At 36.8% G+C, this 24,576-nt stretch overlaps 1 protein-coding gene across 12 annotated transcripts in view; it reads left to right on the forward strand.

Moving 5' to 3' along the window:
- SLC9B2 (solute carrier family 9 member B2) overlaps positions 1-24,576 on the forward strand; it is a 61,673-nt gene that overhangs the window by 13,715 nt on the left and 23,382 nt on the right. For 7 of the 12 annotated variants that reach the window (XR_014023304.1, XM_081304278.1, XM_081304277.1 and 4 more), the window contains 7 exons: positions 4,926-5,065; positions 5,765-5,945; positions 12,003-12,173; positions 14,968-15,110; positions 16,001-16,128; positions 17,281-17,456; positions 20,419-20,525. Coding sequence is in view for 11 of the 12 variants with exons in the window: in XM_081304278.1 (XP_081160404.1) it covers positions 4,976-5,065; positions 5,765-5,945; positions 12,003-12,173; positions 14,968-15,110; positions 16,001-16,128; positions 17,281-17,456; positions 20,419-20,525 (996 nt within the window). In the remaining variant the exon portion in view is untranslated. The remainder of the gene's footprint in view (positions 1-4,925; positions 5,066-5,764; positions 5,946-12,002; positions 12,174-14,967; positions 15,111-16,000; positions 16,129-17,280; positions 17,457-20,418; positions 20,526-24,576) is intronic. The other 5 variants (XM_081304279.1, XM_081304282.1, XM_081304273.1 and 2 more) reach the window with 3 other exon arrangements.

Here is a 24,576-nt window from a genome sequence, read left to right on the forward strand (position 1 = left end):
TACACATATAACCAACTTACATAGACCTTCTTTATCACTTACTTAAACCCTCTTATTTACTTAATCACATAGACTCTCTTATCCTGAAACACATTTTCCTTCTATTAAATCCATTCCTAGAACCTTCTAATTTCTCTTTTCCATCTGTTAACCTCCTTTTCTGTTCACATTTTGAAGCAATCCTTGTAAATTTCTGAATTTAGGCAGATTATTTCATAGACGTCAACATTTTATTAGTTTTTTTTGATCACCTAGGAAAAACTTATAAGCTTAATTTTAAAGACATCTATATTTTCATCTGTTTACCCAATTTAAGTTGAACCGTTTAAATCATGTGAATCAAAGATATCTGAATCCATTTTTTAAAATTTTTCATGAGCGCTCTATATATCTGCCAATGTTCATAAAGACATCATTATTTTCATCTGTTGACAATACTTAACACAACTGTGCACACATAACATCGTAGTAAAGGCCTTGTAGCTTTTCACAGGTGAAATCTCCATTGCAATGTTTAAAAACCCCACAGTTGATATCAACACATTATTGCCCATGTCTTAAAGGGCCAGAAACAGATACCAAAAAGAGACACAGGACAGATAGACTGAAGGGAGCTCCAGACTATGGCTGACAGACAAGAACTTTTAAAACAGACCAGAAAAGAGAAAAATCTCCCCAAGTTTCTAACTCCCATTTAATTATGACTCCCACATCAGTGGCACCATAGATGTCCAGATGTTCTCACAGAGGGGAAACCAGAAGTGTAAAATCAAGGGTCTTGGTGTGGCGATTTTACTGCATTCAGTGTCCCCCTTCTTTTTAAGTAGACAGAGACAGAGCAATCCTTACAGTGCAGGGAAGGAAGGAGGGAGTTCCCCAAAGCAAAAGGAGCTTTGGCAGCTGCTGGGAGTCCCTCAGTCCCTCCTTTTACTTACAGGATAGGCTCCTTGGGTTAGGTCTGAATCCCAGGCACGCTGGCATATCTCCTAACTTTCCAGTAGTTGGCTCTCAAAAGTTAATCCTCTGCTTGCAGTTGTTTGGAGTGCTAGTCTTCCCCAGAGCAGGGGCTCCTCTAGAGTCCCCTCTGGGGTGCCAAAATTTGTGACTGAAAGTTTGGTTCCTGTCCTCAAAGCCAATTAATGTCAATGTAATAATGAGGACAGGGTTTTGAGAAAAAGAAAAAGAGAGATATTCGGTTCTTAGATCCCCAGCAGGCATTTCCCTCTGCAGTGGGTGCACTCAAGCCAACTATGGGAAGAAAAGAAAACATTGCTTCCCTAGTCCCGTGTAACAAAGGGGAATAAAGTTTATCAAAGTTCTTTAAAACACAGCTAAAAGAGGTGTAAAATATGAGAACAGAAAAGCTGGCATTCTATTGACTTTTGGTCCCTTACAGGGAAGCAGGTGAAGCATACCAGGGACATTTTCAGGCTAAAATTTAGCTAAAGTTACCTCCACACATCTAAGGCAGTTCGGAACTTGGGACACTGCATCTGTCCAAAATAAAACAATGCCACCACACTTAACAGAGACGCAGGCAAAAAGACACACAAAGACGCAGGTTCCCTTTTCAGATTGTCAACAAAAATGGAAGTGGGGTGCTGGCCCCAAGCCAACTGGGGCCTTCCCTTCAGACAAACAGATTGGGGAAGTATCCCCCTCAGATTGGGTCTGATGACCCCAGACTGGGAGATTAGTTCCCTTGCCAGGGTGTTGGGGTGGAGACGGACAGGACAGTAGAAACAAATACACATAACACAAAATTCGCAGCGCGGCCACAGAATTCGCAGCGCGTCATGGATTGCTACCCAGAAACTAAAAGCAGAAGCCGACCACGGATCCATCAGCTACAAAATACTTTACTAAATACTTCATAAAGTACTTTACTAAAGGCAATCCACTCAGAACCCAGAACGGGGTGGGGACGTCTCCCACGAACCTCGTCGGCTGCCCTTCGGTGCATCCACCTGGACCTTTTGCCAACCACCCGATACAGAACCAGAACCTGCAGGCAACCAGAGTACAGAAAATTACAGATTGACAATGCCTTACTTACCAGTCGGGTTTTCATGACCTCTCGATCGGGGTGTCTGGGTAGGCTTATAAGGGGGATCCTAGTCGAGTCCCCATCTGTTATGCTCAAGTTTGGGACCCCCAAAAGACCACCAGAGTCCAAGATCGATGTAAGCAGCAAGGAGGTGTTTATTTCGAGCTAGCTCGGTCCTCCGCGCACACACAGCAACTGGTGATGCTGAGAGGCCCTGAGCCCAGGTTTTGCAACAGTTTTATACACTCTTTGGGGAAGGCAGGGACCCCCACATACATCATAGCATCTCTTAGCAAATCATCACACACCACGGGAAAATCAAACAACAACTTTAAAACATGATTAGCACAGTCACTGGCAGGAAAAAGTTGGGTAGGGGTGATTGGTTAGTAGAAGAGGGGGATTCGTTTGGACTGATTGGTTTAGGCCACGAAGGGAGTACATGCTGAACTACATGGTTTCCCAGCATGCTATCAACCACCATAAACTACTGGGGGGTCACCTGGCATCCCGGGTATTTTCCCTGTCTCATGCTGATTTGTGGCTGCTAGGGGGTTGCTATGGGCCCTCACCTAGCTTGACTGAGTCAGGGACACCTTGCATCACAGATCTCTCCTGTCATTTGCAGCCAAACACCTCAGCAGGGTGGGTATGTGCCTAGGAGTGTTCTGTGGGTCTTTCCAAGGCCAAGGGTTACGCCCGCTTCCTTGGACAGGCTTTGCTCTGAGGTAGAGGCTGTTTTTTCTAAAGAACCATCTCATTTCACAATGTTTCTACAGTTTTAAAAATGTGCTAATATTGGATGTTATTTGAGAAAAGGCATTTATCTTCTGTAGGCTTTAGTATGCTCATCTGAATAGTAAAGATGGAGTACAAGTCATGAACAAAAACCAACATTATTGAATGCTTACCATATGCATAGTTAGAACTATTGTCTCTCTTTTATAGATCAGGAATTAGTCACAAAGAAGCTAAGCAATTTAGTGTATGATGGAGCTGAAATTCAGATCTAACTTTTTCCAACTCCAGAGCCAGCAGATCTCATCCCTTACCTTGAGATGAGGGATCATGGTCTTCAGAAAGCTAAGGGCAAATGCTGTGGTTTGGGATGTGATATCCTAACTCTAATCTCATGCCCCAGTACCCTTAACCTCCTACCACAGGCTCCAGCAAAGTTTCCCCTTAAACCCCACCAGTTTTCCTGCCTCTATATTTTTAAAACAAGTACTCCCTGAGCCCAACATTTTCTTGTTTAAATGACTTTCTTCATTAACATCTTTAAATTTAGAAAATTACAAACACACCCATACATGTTTATTTTATATCATATAGAATAAAAGTCAAACTTAAGACTTTTTAAGGTACTACTGTGGTTAGCATTGTTTTGTAAGGAGGAAAAAAATGGTGGTGGTGGTGGTGATATAAGATTATAATGTTTTTTGAAATTTTAAATGCAGATGTCCTGGTAGTTTGTTAAATTGAGATGGTTCCTCAAGGCAGCAGTCCTGTCTAATTTATCCTTGTCCTCACAGCTCAGCATAATGTCTGGCACATAAGGGGCACTCAAAGATACGATGAATTAGATTTTTCCTTCTTTTAAATAATTTCTCTTTGGTTCTACCAAAGTTTGTACTCTGTATCTTTATTGTGATACACATTGTTCTTCTGACACGAGGAATAAGTTTGGTTACTAGGAAAAAGAAACCTTGAGTCACAGTGGCATACATGATTACCTCAAAGCTCGGCAGTACAGGACAGGTGCAGCAACTCTAAGAGGTTCTCAAGCAATCAGCTCTTCCTATCTGTTTCATCTGCTATCCTGACTACAAATCCTTATTCTCATGGTTAAAGGATGTCTGCTGCTCTTCCAGGCATTGTATCTACATTCTTGGAAGAAGAAGAGGAAATTTAGAGCACAAAGAATAAAAAAGTTTGATCTTCTAAAGGTCTTCCCAGGGACTCCCACCAATATTTCATTTATATGGATGTAACTGTGACATGTGGCCACCTCTAGCTGCAAGTGGCTAAGAATTGGAATGTTTGGCTTTTCACCCTCTATAATAGCAAACCAGGGAAAGGGGTTATAGTGGGTGTGTATTGAGCCAACCTGTAGTCTTCCTTTCAGATATTTTTAGTTTCTTGGTATAATTTTCTCTTTCCTGGTATACTGCAAACCTATGGAGAGCCAAAGAAAGTGTTTTGTAATCTACAAATTGCCCACATGACTAGCAAGTGGCTACCATAGTGCTTATCACAGTGTCTAAGATACTGTGGTTACTTAGTCACTGGTGTTGTATTTTTTTTAAATATTTTTTTTTTTAGTTGTAGATGGACAAAACACCTTTTTAAAAAATTTTTATGTGGTGCTGAGGATTGAACCCAGTGCCTCACATGTATGAGGCAAGTGCTCTACCACTGAGCCACAAACCCAGCCTCTGGTATTGTATTTTTAACTTTAATTTAGAAATAAGAACCAGACAGGAATTAGTGACTGATTTCTCTGAAAATTATGGAATCTGGAGAACTGCCTTGGTGTCTCATTCCTCATATCAACATTGGAAAATTACTTGGGACTTTCCTGCTTCATTGAGTTGGACTGTTAAAGAGAACAATTTAATAGTGATATTGCTCAGAATGTTTTGAAGTATAACTCAAGAAATAGGGTGGGAAAGAAAAATGCGATTGGTTCAACAAGCACTTTTTTTCAGAGAGGTAAAAAGGGTAGATAAGAATGAAGACAGTATATTGGAATCAAAGAAGAGATCAGCAATTGAAAATTAAGAATAGTCTAACTTACTTTTAGCCTTGCAGAGTCTTAAGGGAAGAAATAAGTAGATTTTCAAATTATTGCTCTGTATTTACACTGTTTCTCTTTCAGAATAGATCTTGTTCCTCTTCTTTGTATTATCTTCTTCATAACTACAAATTATGGGGGATAAAGATAAAACAATTGAATGTCAAGATTCAGAACCATCCACAGGGATGAATCATACAACCTCTGTGTATCAAGAAACACAGGTAAAATTACTGTAGAAATCAAATGTAGAAAATCCTAGCCATTCCTTTAAGGAAGGGATTATGTATTACCAAGCTCTGCTACAACTGCATTCTCCTTGGAGGCATGGTGTGTCACACTTGTAATCCCTGCAACTCTGGAGGCTGAGAGGAAGGAAGATCACAGTTCAAGGCCAGCCTAGGCTATTTATATTTAGCAAGATCCTGTCTTAAGATAAAAATAAAAAAGGTCTGGGATGTAGCCCAGTGGTAAAGCACTTGCCTACCAGTAGCCAAGCCATGGGTTAAATCCCCAGTACTCCTGCTACATACACACACACACACACACACACACATACACACACACACACAGGTTTCTCCTTAATTTCTACTACTCAGTTAATAACTCTCCTTTTCTTAATCCCTAAACATAACAGTCCAGGGTAGGTGTGAGTGCTAGTTTTCCCAAATTACTAAGGTCATCAGTAGCTGTCCTCACCTAAGGCTGGCACACATCTAAAAATAGTGACTTAGTGGTAAACACTCCCAATATTGATCTTGTTCCGTCCACTAATTAACTAGTCATGAAATTTATTTTCCTTACAAGGAACTATCCTTGATTCTAGAAAAGGCAATTTGATTTGTAATGTGATGAATGAGTAACTATAAACCTGTGTAGAAAGATACCATATTAAGGATTTTTAAAAATTGCTTTAAATACAGGAAGAGACGGTCATGAACCTTAAAGATACAGATGGAAATGAACCAACAGAAGGAAGCAACCTGTTACACAGCAGTGAAAAAAAGCTACAAGAAATACCAACTGAATCAAGTGGTTTGCAGAGGCTGAGACAGATATTGGCTTGCCCTCCACATGGTTTACTGGACAGAATCATAACAAACGGTATGTATGTAATAAGAATAGATTCAGAAAGAGAGGGTAAAAGATGAAGTTGCACTGAGAGATTCCAAAAATCATGTGGTTTAAGAACAAAAAGAACTTTACTTCTCTCTTACATGAAAACTAGTAGACAAACACTTCACAGTGGTAGGTGACTCAGTTCTGCAGTCACTGAAGGACCAGATTCACAAGACTCCATCATCTTCAACCTGAGGCTTCCAAAATCACTGTGGTCACCACCATTCCAGTGAGTGGGAAAGAGAAAAGAACAGAGACTGAGGAACTTTTCCATCTGTATATTTGGATAATTTTATAAAATTACTTTAGAGCTACAGTGGAAAAATGCTTAAGAAATTGCTTATAGATGGTATTGATTGTTATTGTTAAAGTAATACAACTAATATTTGAGCAAACACAATTTATACTTCCAAGTGAATCTTCATTATTTTTATTTGTTTTAAGGGTTTTTGCTTGTTTCTGTTTGTTTTGCTTTGTTTCCTTTTTGCAGTGCTAGGGATCAAACTCAGGGCCTCATGCTTGGTAGACAAGTGCTTTGCCCCGAGCCAGGTTCCCTGTCATTTCATGAGTAAGGTCTTGAGTTGCAATTCAGCATGTTGTAGCAGAGCTGCCATTACTTAAAATACTTTGAGGATTTGGGGGGCAGAGAATTAATCTTAGCACCATTTTTAATATTGTTAAAATTGGGATATACTTGTCTTTTAGAAATGGTTTTGGTTTTTGGAGGCAGCCAAAGGTCACTCTGTTATCAATTTGATCATTTGCTATCAGTTTGATTCAGTGATGCCTTTTGTGTTCAAAAAGGAAGTATGTTTGGGCGTAATGTTAAGGAACATGCAATATAATAGGAAAAAGGAGAAGAGGCTAGAAAACTGTCTAAAAAGGCAAATTTAAAGAGAGTTTTAAAAATTGTGTTGAGGGCTGGAGTTGTGGTTCAGTGTAGCACACTTGCCTAGCATGTGTGAGGCCCTGGGTTCAATTCTCAACACCCAAATATAAATAAATTAAATAAAGGTCCATTGACAACTAAAACAAATAATAAAAAAGAAAAAAAATTTAAATTGTGTTGAGAAATGTCAACATCATTGTAGTAAATATGTGGCTGCCCATATAGATTATGTGCACTGAAAAAATGAAGCTCAATTCTTTATAGCTATTCTTCACTTGGAAACTCTGAAAAATATTTTCATTTGACAGCAAAAGCCAAGTATAATAAGTTATACTTTAGGCTCTGGATATGTTTTTAATGAAATCAAGTCAGGTTCTGAACTAGCTCAGAAGAAAATATCAAAGTTTATTTAAAACACATAGAGAAAATCACATCCCAAAACATGCACTACCTAATAAGGGCACATTTAACTTTTACCATTTGTTGTGGTTTGGGTATGAGGTGTCCCCCCAAAGCTCATGTGTGACAATGCAAGAAGGTTTAGAGGAGAAATAACTGAGAGCGTTAACCAGTCAGTGACTTAATCACCTGATGGGATTGAGTGGTAATTGAAGAAAGGTGAGGTGTGGCTGGAGGAGATGGGGCACTGGGATATATATTTGTATTTGGCAAGTGGAATCTCTCTGGCTGCTTACTGATCATCAGGTGAGCATCTTCCCTCCTACCATACTCTTCCTCACTTTGAGCCCCAAGGAATGGGGCTTGCTGTCTATGGATTTAGGCCATAGACCTCAAACTGTGAGCCCCCAAATAAACTTTAGATCCTCTACAGTTGTTCTGGTCACGTCCTTTAGTCACAGCAGCAAAATGCTGACCAAAACACCATTCAAACTAAGGTACATTTCTGTTAAAACATTTATGATTAAACAGATTCAGATTGTCATAAGAGTGAAAATGAAGGATGTGATTTGATTGCCTTTTTTTTTAACAAAGTATATAATCATTGTTCATAAAGCTGCCTGGAAAATGGGGGTCACAGTAGATTAAAAACCTCATCACTTGTTTTACAAGACTACTTTATTCTTTATTTTTTTCCTGCACTCATTAGGTATATAAAAGCATTCTTCCTAAGAAGTAAATCTTACATGTAAAAATATCATTTTCTAAAAAGCATGAACAAGAAATAAATTAGTAACTGATTTAAACATGATTTAGAGAAGCTTATGAATGTGCATTTGCTATGTCCAACTATATTTATCACTTGTAAGTAAAGTGGTGCAATTTACTACCAAAGACCCTCATAAGAAATACAGCATGTTGGGCTGGAGTTATGGCTCAGTGGTAGAGCGCTTGCCTATCATGTGTTAGACCCTGGGTTTGATTCTCAGCACTGCATATAAATAAATAAAGGTCTTTTGACAACTAAAAAAATATGAAAGAAGAAGAAGAAAAAAAGAAATACAGCATTTTCTGATACAGACTGTTTCTATACTATGAATTAGCTCAGACACAATGGTAAATCGGGAGTCCCGTCAGTATGATATGGAACTTGCATTTTTGTGTATAAATTTTTCCAATATGGAAAAGGAAAGGAGAGTTAGATTTTTTTTCCATACCAAGGATTGAACCCAGGGCCATATCCCCAGCCCTTTTTATTTTTTATTTTGAGACAGGTCTCTCCAAATTGCTTAGGGCCTTGCTAAATTGCAGAGGCTGGCCTTGAACTTGTGATCCTCATGCCTCAGCCTCCCAAGTAACTGAGATTATGGAGGTGTGCCACCATGTCTGGCTAGAGTTTTTTAAAAAGTGATTTTAAAGTGGAAAAAGTTCTCTTAATTCTGTCTTGCTGAATTTAGTATAAAGTCGGGTTTATGCTATGACAAAGTAGGATTTATTTGCTGCCAAATTGTGGTTTCTCAGTCTATCTCTAATATTGCATAATAATTTTAGCCCTTGTAGTCAATTGGAAAATACTTAAGGCTCCTAGTTATTTTATTATATCATTTATTGCAACACTATATCAAGAAAATCTGGAACAAGCCTAGAAAATCTAGAACAATTCTATGAGGATTTACAAAAGAAACATTGGATTTAGTCTCTAGACAAATTATAAAATCACAATATGCACAAGATCCAATGAACAATTCTATCACTTAAAGGAAATGTCTGAAAAATATTTTAAGCCTTTTTCACGTACCTTTGATCAATCAAGAAAACAAGCAATTATCAGAAACCAAAAATGAAATGTAATTAGGAAAGGTAAATAAGGACTCAAGCCAACATTCACCCTAGAGGTTTCTGTCAAACCCCAGTGAAATTGAGAATGATTTTGAGATCCACAAGAGCACAGGAAGCCAAGCTAAAGCCTACCTGGGGTGGGAGATATGTAATAGGAGAAATGAGTCTCCTTCACCCACATAAAACTGGAACCCAAAGTGATGGTGGATTTCAGGTAAACCTGCTTTGTCAATGGGGCCTGCAACCAAACCTACCTGTCTAAATTGTGGTTGCTAGCTGGTATGTCTGTGTGTGGATTAAGGTGAAGTCCACTAAAAAAGAAAGAGAAAGAGGGGGAGAGAGAGAGAGGAAGCGAGGGAGAGAAGGAGGGAGAAGGTAACTTCACCCTTATTTGTGCTCCAAATTCAAAGAAAAAAAACTCAATCTGAATATACACTTAAAAGTAGTCCTGGATTGTAAACTTGAAAGCACATGGTAGAAGCAAATTCAGATCCCTTCTGGGAAAACTCACATTAGCCTAAGGCTTCAGCAAAAACACAGATGGAGTTCAAGGGAGACTCACTGTTGGGGAAAAAGAAATCACAACCAAAAAGGAAACAAAACAGAGATTTCAAAAGTGTGCATTACTAACCAGATATGGTGGCACACACCTGTAATCCCAGCTGCATAAGATGATGAGACAGGAGGATTGTAAATTCCAGGCCAGCTTGGCCAATTTAGTGAGAACCTATCTCAAAATAAAATTTTCAAATTATTAGGGATGTAATTTAGTGGTAGAGTGCTTGCCTGCGTATGAGAAACTCTAGGTTAAGTACCACCCCCCGCCCCCACCAAAAAAAAAGCATTGCCAGAAAATAGACCTTGAAACATTTTTCTAAAGAAGTTAAATAGTAAGTACAAATGTGAATACAAAACAAATACCGATTAAAATTATATAAATTTGAATAAGAACAAATGTGAACTTCTAGAAAGATGTAGTATAATAATTGAAATTTAAAAAGCAATGGATAGAGTAAGCAGCAGATGAAGTTTAAAAAACTGATCAACCAGCAAATAGAACTGAAGAGATTATTTAGATTATAGAACACACAAAGATGGAAAATATGAAAATAGTCTTAGCAACATGGAAGTAGAGTGACTGTCTAATCATAATTTCACAAAAAAATTACGGAGGTTGGATAAGAAATATTTGAAGAAATAAAGACAGAATTTTCCAGAATTGTTTTTAAAAAAAAAAAACATAAATTTTAAGCACATCAAAAGGAAGCCAATTCTAAACACTTCATTCAAAAATTACAGAAAACCAAAAAAAAAAAAAAAAAGAAAAAGAATATTTTAAAACAAACCAAAGGAAAAAGTTTCTGGAAAAGGGCCAAAATTAAACCGAATAACAACATTGAAAGCCAGAAAACCAAGGAAGAATATTATCAAAGGATTGAGAAAAAAATAACTCTTCACTTACAATTTAAGGTAAATCTGAGATATACCTAGAAAAGCTATCTTTTAAAATAAGAATAATATCAGACAACAAAACTAACAATTTTCTTCCAAAGACTGTCATAAGAAATAGAGCATGTTCTGATACAGAATGTTTCTACACCATGAATTAGCACGGATGCAAATGGTAAATAGGGAATCGTGTTACTATAATATGCAATTTGCATGTTTGTGCATGTTTTTCCTCACATGTTAATATTTTGCATTGTTAAGCAATAGCAAATGAAGTCAAAGTGAATAAAAAACAAAAAGATCAGGTATGTGTATTCTCACAATTAAAGATTAAACCTCCTTCACAAGAGGACCTTCTAAAAACTGAAATTCCTGTTGAAGTGCCTTATTTTCATAGAGATAATAACTAGTTTAGGGGCATTAGGAACTTTTAAATATTCCACAACATTAAGCTTATAAAGCAACTAACTACACATGGAGAGAAAGCAGATGAAGATTCTGCCAACAAATTTTCCCTTGGTTAAAAAATTTTTTTGTATTAAAGGAGAGCACTGCAATATGGATCAGATTTTGATACAATTGCTTTGTATTTAAAGAAAATATCCTCAAGAATCTACATCTTGAAGTAGGAAGTGTACAAAGAATAGAGTGCCTGCCTGGGATACAAATGTCTGTGGAGATTTATCTGTGCTATTACTTTTGTTAGGATTGTGAACATTTTTGTTAGTGGTTAGGTCATAAGTTTCAAGTTTTGAGTAGTTTGTCCTAACTCAGTTTTTCTCACGAGCCATTCTATTTTTAGTATGTAATTTTATAGAACACCTGTATTCAAACTGGAAACATATTTCACATTCTAGTGGAAATGAATTTACTAAAGAAAATAGTTCAGGTATCAGGATAATTGTCCTAGATGAAAGATTTGAGATGGCATAATGAATGATGATTTTTTTTAAAAAGGCAAGAATGTGCATAATTCTAAATCCATGTTGATTGTAGAAAAGAAATAAAGGTAATGTTTAACTGAAGGCAGAACTAACATAACTGAAGTAGGATTAGAGTTCAAGTATTTCATATTCCTAAGAAGAGGGCAAAGATAATGATTTTGTTCTTTTTAGTATTAACTGGTATTTGTGATAAAATTACTAAAAAAAATAAAATAAAATAAATAAGGGAATGGGTTTAAAAAAAAAATCCAAGACAGTGGTTCCTTCTGCAGTGTGCAAAGAGATGGATGAGATTGGAGAGGGCCACATAGGTGGATTCAAAAGTATTAGTAATATCCTGTTTTTTAAAAGTGGTTGGAAACTACCCAGTTGCTCATTTTACTGATGTTCTTTATAATTTGCACATGGCTATAAAGGTTTTTTTATGCATTCAATGTTTATTTTTAAAAATTATTTTAGATTGTTTCAAAACCTGCCTATTGCAACTTACTTATAGAAACAAGTTCTCCTGATTTGTTTCAGTTACCATGGTTGTTCTTCTGTGGGCTGCAGTTTGGTCAGTTACTGGCAGTGAATGTCTTCCTGGAGGAAATTTATTTGGAATTATAATCCTATTCTATTCTACCATCATTGGAGGTAAACTTTTTGGGCTCATTAAGTTACCAACACTGCCTCCTCTTCCTCCTCTTCTTGGTAAGTGCTAAACATTTCCCATTTTCTTCCAATAAATCATATTTTCATAATAGTAGTTTGGAAAGCTTTGGGAAATAAAGAAATAAAGTATGTATTTCTGTATTTGCTGTGTGATAGCTCAAAACCAGTTGGTAAATTTTGAGGAGTTTTTGAGCCAGTTGTTAAACATGGTGATTTTTTAAAATTAAATTATATAAAATTACAATTAAATAACATACATTAAAGAGTAAGAGCAATCAAATACTCAAGACTGATAACTTCCAAATTCTTTTACTGAATTTCCCCATATCTGTGCTCTTGAGATTATGGAAATATCATGTAATGGTGTGCCTTTGCCCATCTCTTCCCACCTCTGGCATGTTGGTAGCTTAAAACTTGGCTGTGTTGCAGGTATGTGTAATACAGAAACCAGTAAATACTACAAATCAGGGTTTGTTGTATTGGAAGCGTCTCACGACATTGACAAAGAGTGACATTTGGGAGGTGGGGGTTACTGGGGATTGAACTCAGGGGCACTCAACCACTGAGCCACATCCCCAGCCCTATTTTGTATTTTATTTAGAGACAGGGTCTCACGGAGTTGCTTAGCTTTTGCTGAGGCTGGCTTTGAACTCGTGGTCCTCCTGCCTCAGCCTTCCAAGCCACTTGGATTATAGGTGTGTGCCACCATGCCTGGCAAAAGTGACATTTTAACATATATTTCTATTATTGCCCTTTTGTCTTACTCATTAACATAAATAAAAGTATCAACCAATATTCATGGTGACACTACACTCGCTTACCAAGGATGTGACTTCTTTATGGAATCAGATAGTAGGTAAGCATTTTTTAATCTGATTTTGTCCAATCTTGGTTGAACTGAAACCATTTTTGGTTTTGGATGCAGGAATTTGACAAGCAGTGATGAAAGCATTCTGTGAGAATTAACTGGGGAGTAAAAATGGAAGGCTGTAATTGAGGGTAGGGCAGTACTGCCACTCTATGTTTGCTGGTAATGTTTTAATTTTACCATGTGCATATTACTCTTATCAATATTTCTTTTAAAAATAGATAGTATAGGGGCTGGGGATATAGCTCAGTTGGTAAAGTGCTTGCCTCACATGCACAAGGCCCTGGGTTCGATCCCCAGCACCACACGCATGTGCGCGCACACACACACACACACACACACACACACACACACAAATAGATACTATAGGTTTTTTCACACTGTTACCCAATAAACATTCTAGAAAGACCATGATTACAGAATTGTGAACTCAGAGACTTTCTTCTAGATCAAATGGCAGTAATGAATTAAATAGCAGTAATAGACATGGTGCATTCTTGCATCATGGCATCTATAGCGAGTCATAAAGTGTACATATAATTTGTTCTCATAAAATATCCCAACTTTAGTTAATTTATTTAGTCATGCAAACTGTGGTGCTTATAAGGACCTGAGGAGAAGCTGCTGCTGCTGGAGAAAAATGGTGGATATAAGCCTCACAGTCTGTCTCAGAGAAATCTTTACCCTGTGGGCATGTGGCATCAGTGAGGGAGAATTCCCTCATAAGCTACAAGACTCAAGTTGGCCACAACTATGTGAAGTTCCCAGAATGTGTCATTTTGTCTTACACCTTTGAATAAACTAGTGTCTCTTCCAGGCATTTTACAATCTTGCAGACTCTTCCCCTTCCCTGGACCCCTTTGCTCACCCTCCCTTTCTCAGTTCATACAACACCCCCTCATACTTTCCTAATATTGGGGTTGTTAGTTTGTCTTGTTTTCCTAGAGGCTGAAAGTTTGTTGAGGTATAATTCCTGCTGCTTGTCCATTATATTCCTAATACCCACATAGTGTCTGAAATACTAAAGGCAACCAGTAAATATTGGCTGACTGAAGAAGAGCCACCAGCTGACTGACAGGGCAGTGTTCATTTCAACATAATTTCTAAAGCCTTTGCAAAGTGAGTTATGTGTTTGTTATTAAGTTATCTGGTGTGAAGTGAAATAGAAGCCATGTAAGTACTTATTGATATTTCAAGTAAACTGACATAGCAGTTATTTCAGGAACTGGTTGCTGTTTGCACACAAAGGGATGACTGAGCTGACACTGAACTGAAACATTTTATGTTTAAGATTTAATTATTATCTCTAGCCAAAAGCTGCATCTTGTTTCTCCTTTTTATCTTTAATTATTTTAGAAATAGTAATTGTTTATTTTTTATTTGTGCTAACTAATTATATATGACAGTAGAATGCATTTTGACACATCATAAATGGAATATAACTTCTCATTTGTCTGGTTGTACATGATGCAGAGTTACACAGGTCATGTAATCACATATGCATATAGGGTAATAATGTCCAATTCATCCTACTATTATTCCTACCCCCATGACCCCTCCCTTCCCTTCAATCCCCTCTGTTTAGTCCAAAATACCACTATTCTGCCCTCCACCACCACTTATTGTGAATTAGCATCCACATATCAGAGAAAACATTTAGCCTTTGGCTCTTTGAAATTGGCTTATTTCACTTAACATAATATTCTCCAGTTCCATCCATTTACCAGCAAAAGCCATAAAAGAAATAGTAATTATTTTAATCTTACTTTTTATGTGTATATTAAAATCTTTCTTTGCTCTTCTAATTCATCATATCATTTTATTTTTTTAAATAAAAGTTTAACTCAATTTTATCTAAGGACTAAACATAAGATTATATAATAGTCTCTTTCACATGTAAAATGCTGAAAAATATTGTCTTACATTTGAAAACTGATTCATTCTTGTTTGACTTCTCCATTCAAGGCATGCTGCTTGCTGGATTTCTCCTTAGAAATATTCCAGTCATCAGTGATAATGTACAGATCAAGCACAAGTGGTCCTCCTCTCTGAGAAGCATAGCCCTGTCTATTATACTGGTTCGTGCTGGCCTTGGTCTAGATTCAAAGGTATAAAATATAAATTTCTTATTATTGAATAGGAATTTTGTTCCTCTAACATTCCATATCTTTAGAATCACTGAGCTTTGGGAATTGGATAGAGATACTTTGTATGACATTCTCAAGAAGAAAATACAATTTATTTCATGCAGAGTTATTTTGCAGGTAAGACCTTGTGCCTCACAGGAACTCAGAAGATGTTCTCATACTCTTTCTTGGAGAAAGGTGGAGGTACTATGTGTGGTGACAACACAAGAATAAAAGCTCTCCTTTTCTCTGACAGAGCTATAGGCCATAGTAATAAATAATGATGATGGGAAGTGGGGAACAATATATTTTTGGTGCAAAACCCTTTATAAGTATGTAGGACTAATTATACTGATTCAGGAAACTGCTTAGTATATTGAATGAATCTCAAGCATGCTTTTTCTTAATGCTTTTTTTCATATATTTTGGAATGCAGAAATGAATGTCCTTAGGGGATGAAGCTCTTCACTTGGCCTCATTCTGGGCCCCAGACTATAAGTAAAACGAATACTGAGAAGGTTAAGTCAGCTAGTGTGAGGATTGTGAGTACTCACTCCAGAAGCCACCTACCTGGGTGCACACCTGGCCCCATCACTCACCAATTTCATGACCTTTGAAAACATGACTTGGACTTGTGCCTTTTTAGATTTTAAAAATATGGATAGTACCATTACCTATCTCATGGGGTTACTGTGAGGATTACATAAGCTGTCTCTAAAACACTTAGGATGCTAAAATGTTTGTTAAAACTAATTACCTGGGAAGTTTTTGATGACCCAGACACAGTCTGAATGCTGAAGAGAAAGCATTTACGGTTGTGTCTCTGCATGTCTTCAGAGGATTATATTAGTATGCTTACTTTTATATTCCAGGCACTGAAGAAGTTGAAGGGTGTGTGTGTACGACTGTCCATGGGTCCCTGTCTCGTGGAGGCATGCACATCTGCTCTACTTGCCCACTTCCTAATGGGTTTACCATGGCAGTGGGGATTTATACTGGGGTAATAGGTTTTTTTTTTTTTTGCTTTGTTGTATGAAAATATGGAGGGATATTAAGGACTTTCTTTGATCCCATACAAGAGAATACATAAGAAGGTGTGGTCTTTTGTCAGATGGAGATCTGATTATAAGCTTGTGAGAGAGATGCTGGATCTTACCCCAGAGTCTACACAAAGGATGATTAACATAGCACTCATGATCAACACCTGCCACAGTGTCCCTTCTACTAGCAGCCTTTTATTCCTAATACTTAATAGCCATGAGAAGCAAATAAATAAAGAAGTACTTAGTAGGAATTTAGTGCTAATAAGTAGGCTAGAAGGATGAAATTCTTCTCATGGTTAAGATTCTGGATTACTTGGCATCCAATCCCAGCTTTGTGATTTTCCAGAGTGTGATTTTTGACAAATTATGTAGTCTGTCTGTACTTCAATTTCCTCATTTATAAAATGAAGGTAGACTGTATCAATCTCATAGGGCTGTTAGGAAGATTAAATTAGTTAATATATGTGAAGTGCTCAAAGTGGTGTTAGGCACATAAAATGTTCTTCAGTATTACAACTGTTGCTATTATCATTTTTTTAGTTGTAGATGGACATGATATCTTTATTATTTATTTATTTATTATTATGTGGTGCTGAGGATTGAACCCAGTGCCTCACACATGTGAGGCAAGCACTCTAACCCCAGCCCACAACTGCTGCGATTATTAAGATCACTGTCACTGTCATTGCGACTCTCTTGTTTGAATCTGTTGCCTTGATTTGCATACCAAGCTCTAATTAAAGATCCAGCATCATTGGGTACAAGTTCAGAACAACCATGGCCATTTTTCTGACCTCTTAAAATGAATGGTTTGTTTTAAAAAAGGTAGCTTTGCCCGGGCCTAACCCAATGAAGACTTCTGTACCATTCATAAATATTTATTCTAGGCAACCTAAATAGTTCCCAAACAGGTTGTTCATGGGTATACTTATTTTGGAAAACAATGTTCTGTAGAACTTTCATGTGTATAGTGTTTCTCTGCCATTCAAGATTATAGCTGTCCAAAATCTAACTTTTAAAGCAGTAGAGGTTGTTGTAAATTTTTTTTTTTTTAAATAATAAGAATGGGCAGAATACGGTGACATGTGACTGAAGCAGCCTGTACTTAGTTTTGTCCTAGGAGCCGTGTCTCCAGCTGTCGTGGTGCCATCCATGCTCCTTTTGCAGGCAGGAGGCTATGGTGTTGAGAAGGGGGTCCCAACCCTACTCATGGCTGCTGGCAGCTTTGATGACATTCTGGCCATCACTGGCTTCAACACATGCTTGGGCATGGCCTTTTCCACAGGTAGACTAATCTGTTCCTATGTTGGTCTCTCATTCTTGAGAGACATAGGTTAAAATGTTGGAAGCATAGCTTATTTGCCTAAGGTAAATTCAAAATCGGGGAAACAAGGGTAAAAGTCCTGAACCTAGAGAGGCACCGAAGTATCTATATTCACTTCTTCCCTCTAGATACAGATTGCCCAAGGAGTGAGCATCGAGTGCAAGCAAGTTTAAAGCCTTCCTTGGAGAGATCTAGGAAAACTTAATTCTAGAGATTTCACACAAATAAAAATAAAAGCAACGATTTTAATGGGTAGCATACTAATACTGATACATACTGCAATGGATGTATTTTGTTTCAAGTAGTAACAAAAGAGAAACTGAAGGCATTCCTCTCCGCTGTTATTTAATACCTTTACTGAAAGGATGTTAACAGATACTACACTTGATCTTAGGCAAAAGGCTAAGAAGAGATTCAGCACCTTTATTATCCTTTGACATAGCACAAGATTAAGTTTCTTTTTTAATCTTTTGCAAAAATTGGAAAATAAAATTTGTAACTTCCTATTATTGACAGAGTGTAATTATAGCCTAAATTTAGCTTCAGATTCTTCAGTAAATACACTTTTTTGAAAATTTGCTATTCTCATTCTCTTCAATCCCTACAGTTATCTTTCCATTTTATGAATATATATGATTCATACGGATTATCTAGAATCTCACCCCTTGTTATTTTTCAGAGTTAGCCTTCCTCCAGTCCTGGTAAATTACATCATCTTTTCAAAACATTATTTTCATGATGTTACTTTCTTGTTCAAGCACCAATAAAAATTAAAAATTTTCTTTTTACCTATGAGTTCCAACTGACATTCTTGTCTTAATTTTAACTCTCCTGAACCTATGCAGACCATGTTCTGGCTGCTTTCCTGGTATATGTCTTTAAAACAATTGTTCTCAGCCTTGAAAGCACATTAGAATTATCTGGGGAATAGTCTTTTAAAATACTGTTATGTAGACATTACCTTAGACCAATTAAACCAGAGCTCTTGGGAATGGAAACCATGCTTTCAGGATGAGGAACCACTGCTTTGAGCAGAGTCTGCATTAACATCACAGTGAGGACTGGGAAGAAGAGGATGAGGTGAGAAATGGAGTTGAGAAGAGGGTCCAGGTTGGGGATTTTATATTCTGGGGGAGGGCGGAGGGGAAGAATGTGATAACTTCAAGAACCTTCCAACCTGATTCTGTCATGTTAATCTACCTTACCCCCTAAATTTGGTCCTCTGACCTTTTGGATCTGAACCCTGATAGGTTACTGAATTAGAAATTTCAGGGGAGATGCCCAATGTGTGTGTGTGTGTGTGTGTGTGTGTGTGTGTGTGTGTGTATTAATACCAGTGATTGAACCCAGAGGTGCCTAAACACTGAGCCACATCCCCAGCCTTTTTTTTTTTAAATTTTGAGACAGGTTTTTGTTTTTTTTTTTATAAAGACCTTACTTTACAAAAGACTGAAACTAATTAGCTACTGTATTTCACCACATAGTTATTACTACTGCATTAACATATATTCACAAGTATCCCATACATCCTAATCATGCATCAAAAAGTTTAGTAATAAATGATTTTTAAGTAATACTAGCACAATTTAAAAATAAAAGTTTTGAGTAATGGTTGCATCCCACATTTTACAAAAAACAAACAAACAAACAAAAACTTGGTAAAAAAATCTACAATGATTAACAGTGGTATTTGATACATTTTTTTCACTTAGAATAAATTATTTACTGTAACAGCTTGAGCACAATACTGCTATTGTAGCTAGAGGCTTTTGACAGGCACACCATTTACCTAGCAGAGATACATTAGCTAAATGAAATTACATCAGAGGGAGTTCTTTTTAAATAAGATAAGTGATTGCCATAATAATAAGAAGTCACAATAAGAAGTACAGTTATTTCCTTAGGACAGTCTTAAAGAATTGCTGATGTGTAGGACAATTTTAATATAATTTTCTATACAATGTGCTAACAAAGATTGTTTTAAAAATTAGTTTCCAAAATCCTATTTGCTGTGAGGGGAGAAATGTAGGTTCTGTTTATTATAATATTTATTATAATATTTCAAAGAGGTTAAGCAACAAAGAGCCTTCTAGGGGAAATTTCAAAAATAATTTCAGATTTATTTTTAGAGTAAACATTTTAGAAGAAGAAGACAGTTCTTGATTTTAATGACCAGATTCTCTTTTCCCCACTGCAACACTGGAGGTTCAACTCAGGGCCTCACACACTCACAAAAGGAAAGTGCTCTACTACAGAGCTACATCCCCAGTTCATACTAGGTCCTTAAGTTACGGTATTCCATACAAATCAGAGCTACTAAAATCAATGTCTATCTGTTAATTTTTTTTAATATCCAGCTCTTTAAGTGGTAATTTGAAAACTTAACTACATCCGTTTACTCCCTTTGCCTGTACATATAATGTAGTGGAACAAGCTAGGTCTGAGTCATGAATTGAATTTTTCACAATTTGTCAGGCCTTTTAAGTAGATAAGGTAAACATAAAGAAATGCATAAATTATACCTTATGCTTGTTTTGAAATTGGTTCCCAATAATCTGAATACTCTTATAAGATAGACCCATTTTATTAGACATTTAAAAACACTTAGATTTAAGAATGTAAAGAGTGGGGCTAGGGATGTGGCTCAAGTAGTAGCGCACTCGCTCGCCTGGCATGCGTGAGTCACTGGGTTCGATCCTCAGCACCACATAAAAATAAAATAAAGATATTGTGTCCACCTAAAACTAAAAAGAAAATATAAAAAAAGAATCAGCTACTTAAAAAAAAAAGAATGTAAAGAGTAGGAAATGTTTGTAAGAATTTCATTCCACGTATTAGGTGCTTTCTGTTGGTGGTTGTGGTCTAAAGCTTGTGTATTTTATGGATTTAGAGTTCTGGAGTTTTTCTTTTTTGTGTTTTTCAGGCTCCACAGTTTTTAATGTCCTCAGAGGTGTCTTGGAGGTGGTAATTGGTGTGGCAACTGGATCTCTTCTTGGATTTTTTAATCAGTATTTTCCAAGCAGTGACCAGGTGAAAGAATTAATCTGTAGGAAAGTTACACTCTAAAATGTCATTAGAAAAACATTTTAGCATACTTCCCTTAAAGTGGATATGAGGGACATGTTTCATAAAATGGTTCATCTTTTTAAAGTTGCTTATTGCTATGTCTATGCTATTCATGAAATTTATGATGAAGGCTGAAATATATGATATTTTAATGCAGTCCTGGGTTATATTTGTATTTTATATGAATACATTATATTATATAAACTATATATGTACATTTTGAATTTCACATTAAAATAAATAACATCAATTCCAAAATAATAAGATATGCGTGTTTTTTGAAGTTTCATAATACTCAACTAAGTTAAGATTATATGATGGCTTTTTTTGGATCCTCTTTTTTAGTATCAAAATATCTTAGATTCTAATATTTTCAAATAGATAAGACTTTTAACATCTTATTAAAATACAGTAAAGCATTTCTTTTCAAGTAGATCAAAGTTCTTGACTATACACAATTATTTCCTAATGAGAAACTAATGTTTTGTTTTCTTCTCCTATTTCTTGTTGAGCAGATAAACCTATGAAAATATGTTCTTTCTATAAATTGGCCTTATTCTGAAGTTTCAGAGTATTTTGAAGAGAATCATAAACTTAACAACTATAAATAAATTTAATTAATAAAAATAATGGTGGATGCGGTGTCACATGCCTATAATCCCAGCATCTAGGGAAGCTGAGATATGAGGATCTCAGGTTCAAGCCAACCTCAGCAACTTAGTGAGGCCTTAAGCAACTTAGTGAGACTCTGTCTCAGAAATAAAAAGGGCTGGATGTTGCTCAGTGGTAAAGCATCCCAGGTTAAATCCTGGTACCATATCAGAGTATATACGGATTTAAATTTTTATTGCACTTCAAAAACTTTCAAGTAAAAATATCTAAAGAATTTTATGAATGCAGATATTATGGTATTCTTCTTTTTTTTTTAAAGAGAGAGTGAGAGAGGAGAGAGAGAGAGAATTTTTTTTTTAATTATTTTATTGTTGGTTGTTCATAACATTACATAGTTCTTAACATACCATATTTCACAGATTGATTCAAGTGGGTTATGAACTCCCATTTTTACCCCGTATACAGATTGCTGTGTCACATCAGTTACATTTCCATTGATTTACAAATTGCCTTTCTAGTGACTGATGTATTCTGCTGTCTATCCCATTCTCCACTGTCCCCTCACCCCTCCCCTCCCCTCCCCTCCCCTACTCTCTCTCCATCCCCTCTACTATAAATCGTTTCTTCCACTTATATAGTTTTCCTCCTACTCCTCCTTTCCTCTTATATGTAATTGTGTATAACCCTGAGGCTCACCTTCCAGTTCCATGCAATTTCCCTTAACTCTCACTTTCCCTCCCGCCTATCACCCCTGTTTAATGTTAATCTTCCTCAAGCTCTTCGTCTCTACCCTGTCCTTGGTTACTCCCCTTATATCAAAGAAGACATTTGACATTTGTTTTTTAAGGATTGGCTAGCTTCACTTAGCATAGTCTGCTCTAATGCCATCCATTTCCCTCCAAATTCTATGATTTTGTCATTTCTTATTGCAGAGTAATACTCCATTGTGTATAAATGCCACATTTTTTTAATCCATTCATCTATTGAAGGGCTTCTAGGTTGGTTCCACAGTCTTGCTATCGTGAATTGTGCTGCTATGAACATCGATATAGCAGTGTCCCTGTAGCATGCTCTTGTTAGGTCTTTAGGGAATAGACCGAGGAGGGGAATAGCTGGGTCAAATGGTGGTTCCATTCCCAACTTTCCAAGAAATCTCCATACTGCTTTCCAAATTGGCTGCACCATTTTGCAGTCCCACCAACAATGAACAAGTGTACCCATTTCCCCGCATCCTCGCCAGCACTTGTTGTTGTTGGATTTTTTAATGGCTGCCAATCTTACTGGAGTGAGATGGTATCTTAGGGTGGTTTTGATTTGCATTTCTCTGACTGCTAGCGATGTTGAGCATTTTTTCATGTACTTGTTGATTGATTGTATGTCCTCCTCTGAGAAGTGTCTGTTCAGGTCCTTGGCCCATTTGTTGATTGGGTTATTTGTTATCTTATTATCTAATTTTTTGAGTTCTTTGTATACTCTGGATATTAGGGCTCTATCTGAAGTGTGTGGGGTAAAGATTTGTTCCCAGGATGTAGGCTCCCTGTTTATCTCTATTATTGTTTCTTTTGTTGAGAGAAAACTTCTTAGTTTGAGTAAGTCCCATTTGTTGATTCTGGTTGTTAACTCTTGCGCTATGGGTGTCCTATTGAGGAATTTGGGGCCTGACCCCACAGTATGTAGATCATAGCCGACTTTTTCTTCTATCAGACGCCGTGTCTCTGACTTAATATCGAGCTCCTTGATCCATTTTGAGTTAACTTTTGTGCATGGCGAGAGAAAGGGATTCAGTTTCATTTTGATGCAAATGGATTTCCAGTTTTCCCAGCACCATTTGTTGAAGATGCTATCCTTCCTCCATTGCATGCTTTTAGCCCCTTTATCAAATATAAGATAGTTGTAGTTTTGCGGATTGGTTACTGTGTCTTCTATTCTGTACCATTGGTCCGCTCGCCTGTTTTGGTACCAGTACCATGCTGTTTTTGTTACTATTGCTCTGTAGTATAGTTTGAAGTCTGGTATCGCTATACCACCTGATTCACACTTCCTGCTTAGCATTGTTTTTGCTATTCTGGGTCTTTTATTATTCCATATGAATTTCCTGATTGTTTTATCTATTTCTACAAGAAATGCTGTTGGGATTTTGATTGGGATAGCATTGAACTTATAGAGAACTTTTGGTAATATCGCCATTTTGATGATGTTAGTTCTGCCTATCCATGAGCAGGGTATATTTCTCCATCTTCTGAGGTCTTCTTCTATGTCTCTTTTTAGGGTTCTGTAGTTTTCATTGTATAGGTCTTTCACCTCTTTTGTTAGATTGATTCCCAGGTATTTTATTTTTTTGGGGGATATTGTGAATGGAGTAGTTGTCTTCATTTCTGTTTCAGAGGATTTGTCGCTGATATACAGGAATGCATTTGATTTATGCGTGTTGATTTTATATCCTGCCACTTTGCTGAATTCATTTATTAACTCTAATAGTTTCTTTGTAGACCCTTTTGGGTCTGTTAGGTATAGAATCATATCGTCTGCAAATAGTGATAATTTAAGTTCTTCTTTTCCTATTTTTATGCCTTTAATTTCTTTCGTCTGTCTAATTGCTCTGGCCAGTGTTTCGAGGACTATGTTGAACAGAAGTGGTGAGAGAGGGCATCCCTGTCTTGTACCAGATCTTAGAGGGAATGCCTTCAATTTTTCTCCATTTAGGATGATGCTGGCCTGTGGCTTATCATAGATTGCTTTAACAATGTTGAGGAATGATCCTGTTATCCCTAATTTTTCTAGAGTTTTGAACATAAAGGGATGCTGTACTTTGTCGAATGCCTTTTCTGCATCTATCGAGATGATCATATGGTTCTTATTTTTAAGTCTATTGATGTGGTGAATAACATTTATTGATTTCCGTATATTGAACCAGCCTTGCATCCCAGGGATGAATCCTACTTGATCATGGTGTATAATTTTTTTGATATGTTTTTGAATCCGATTCGCCAGAATTTTATTGAGGATTTTTGCATTTAGGTTCATTAGAGATATTGGTCTGTAGTTTTCTTTCTTTGAAGTGTCTTTGTCTGGTTTAGGAATCAGGGTGATGTTGGCCTCATAGAATGTATTTGGAAGTTCTCCCTCTTTTTCTATTTCCTGAAATAACTTGAAAAGTATTGGTGTTAGTTCCTCTTTAAAGGTTTTGTAAAATTCTGCTGTATACCCATCCGGTCCTGGGCTTTTCTTAGTTGGTAGTCTTTTGATGGTTTCTTCTATTTCCTCTATTGTTATTGGTCTGTTTAGGTTGTCTATATCTTCCTGACTCAATCTGGGCAGATCATATGACTTAAGAAATTTATCGATGCCTTCACTATCTTCTATTTTATTGGAGTATAAGGATTCAAAGTAATTTCTGATTATC

This window comes from Spermophilus citellus (assembly GCF_964194105.1).
Source record: "Spermophilus citellus genome assembly, chromosome: 8".
Lineage (NCBI taxonomy): Eukaryota > Metazoa > Chordata > Mammalia > Rodentia > Sciuridae > Spermophilus > Spermophilus citellus.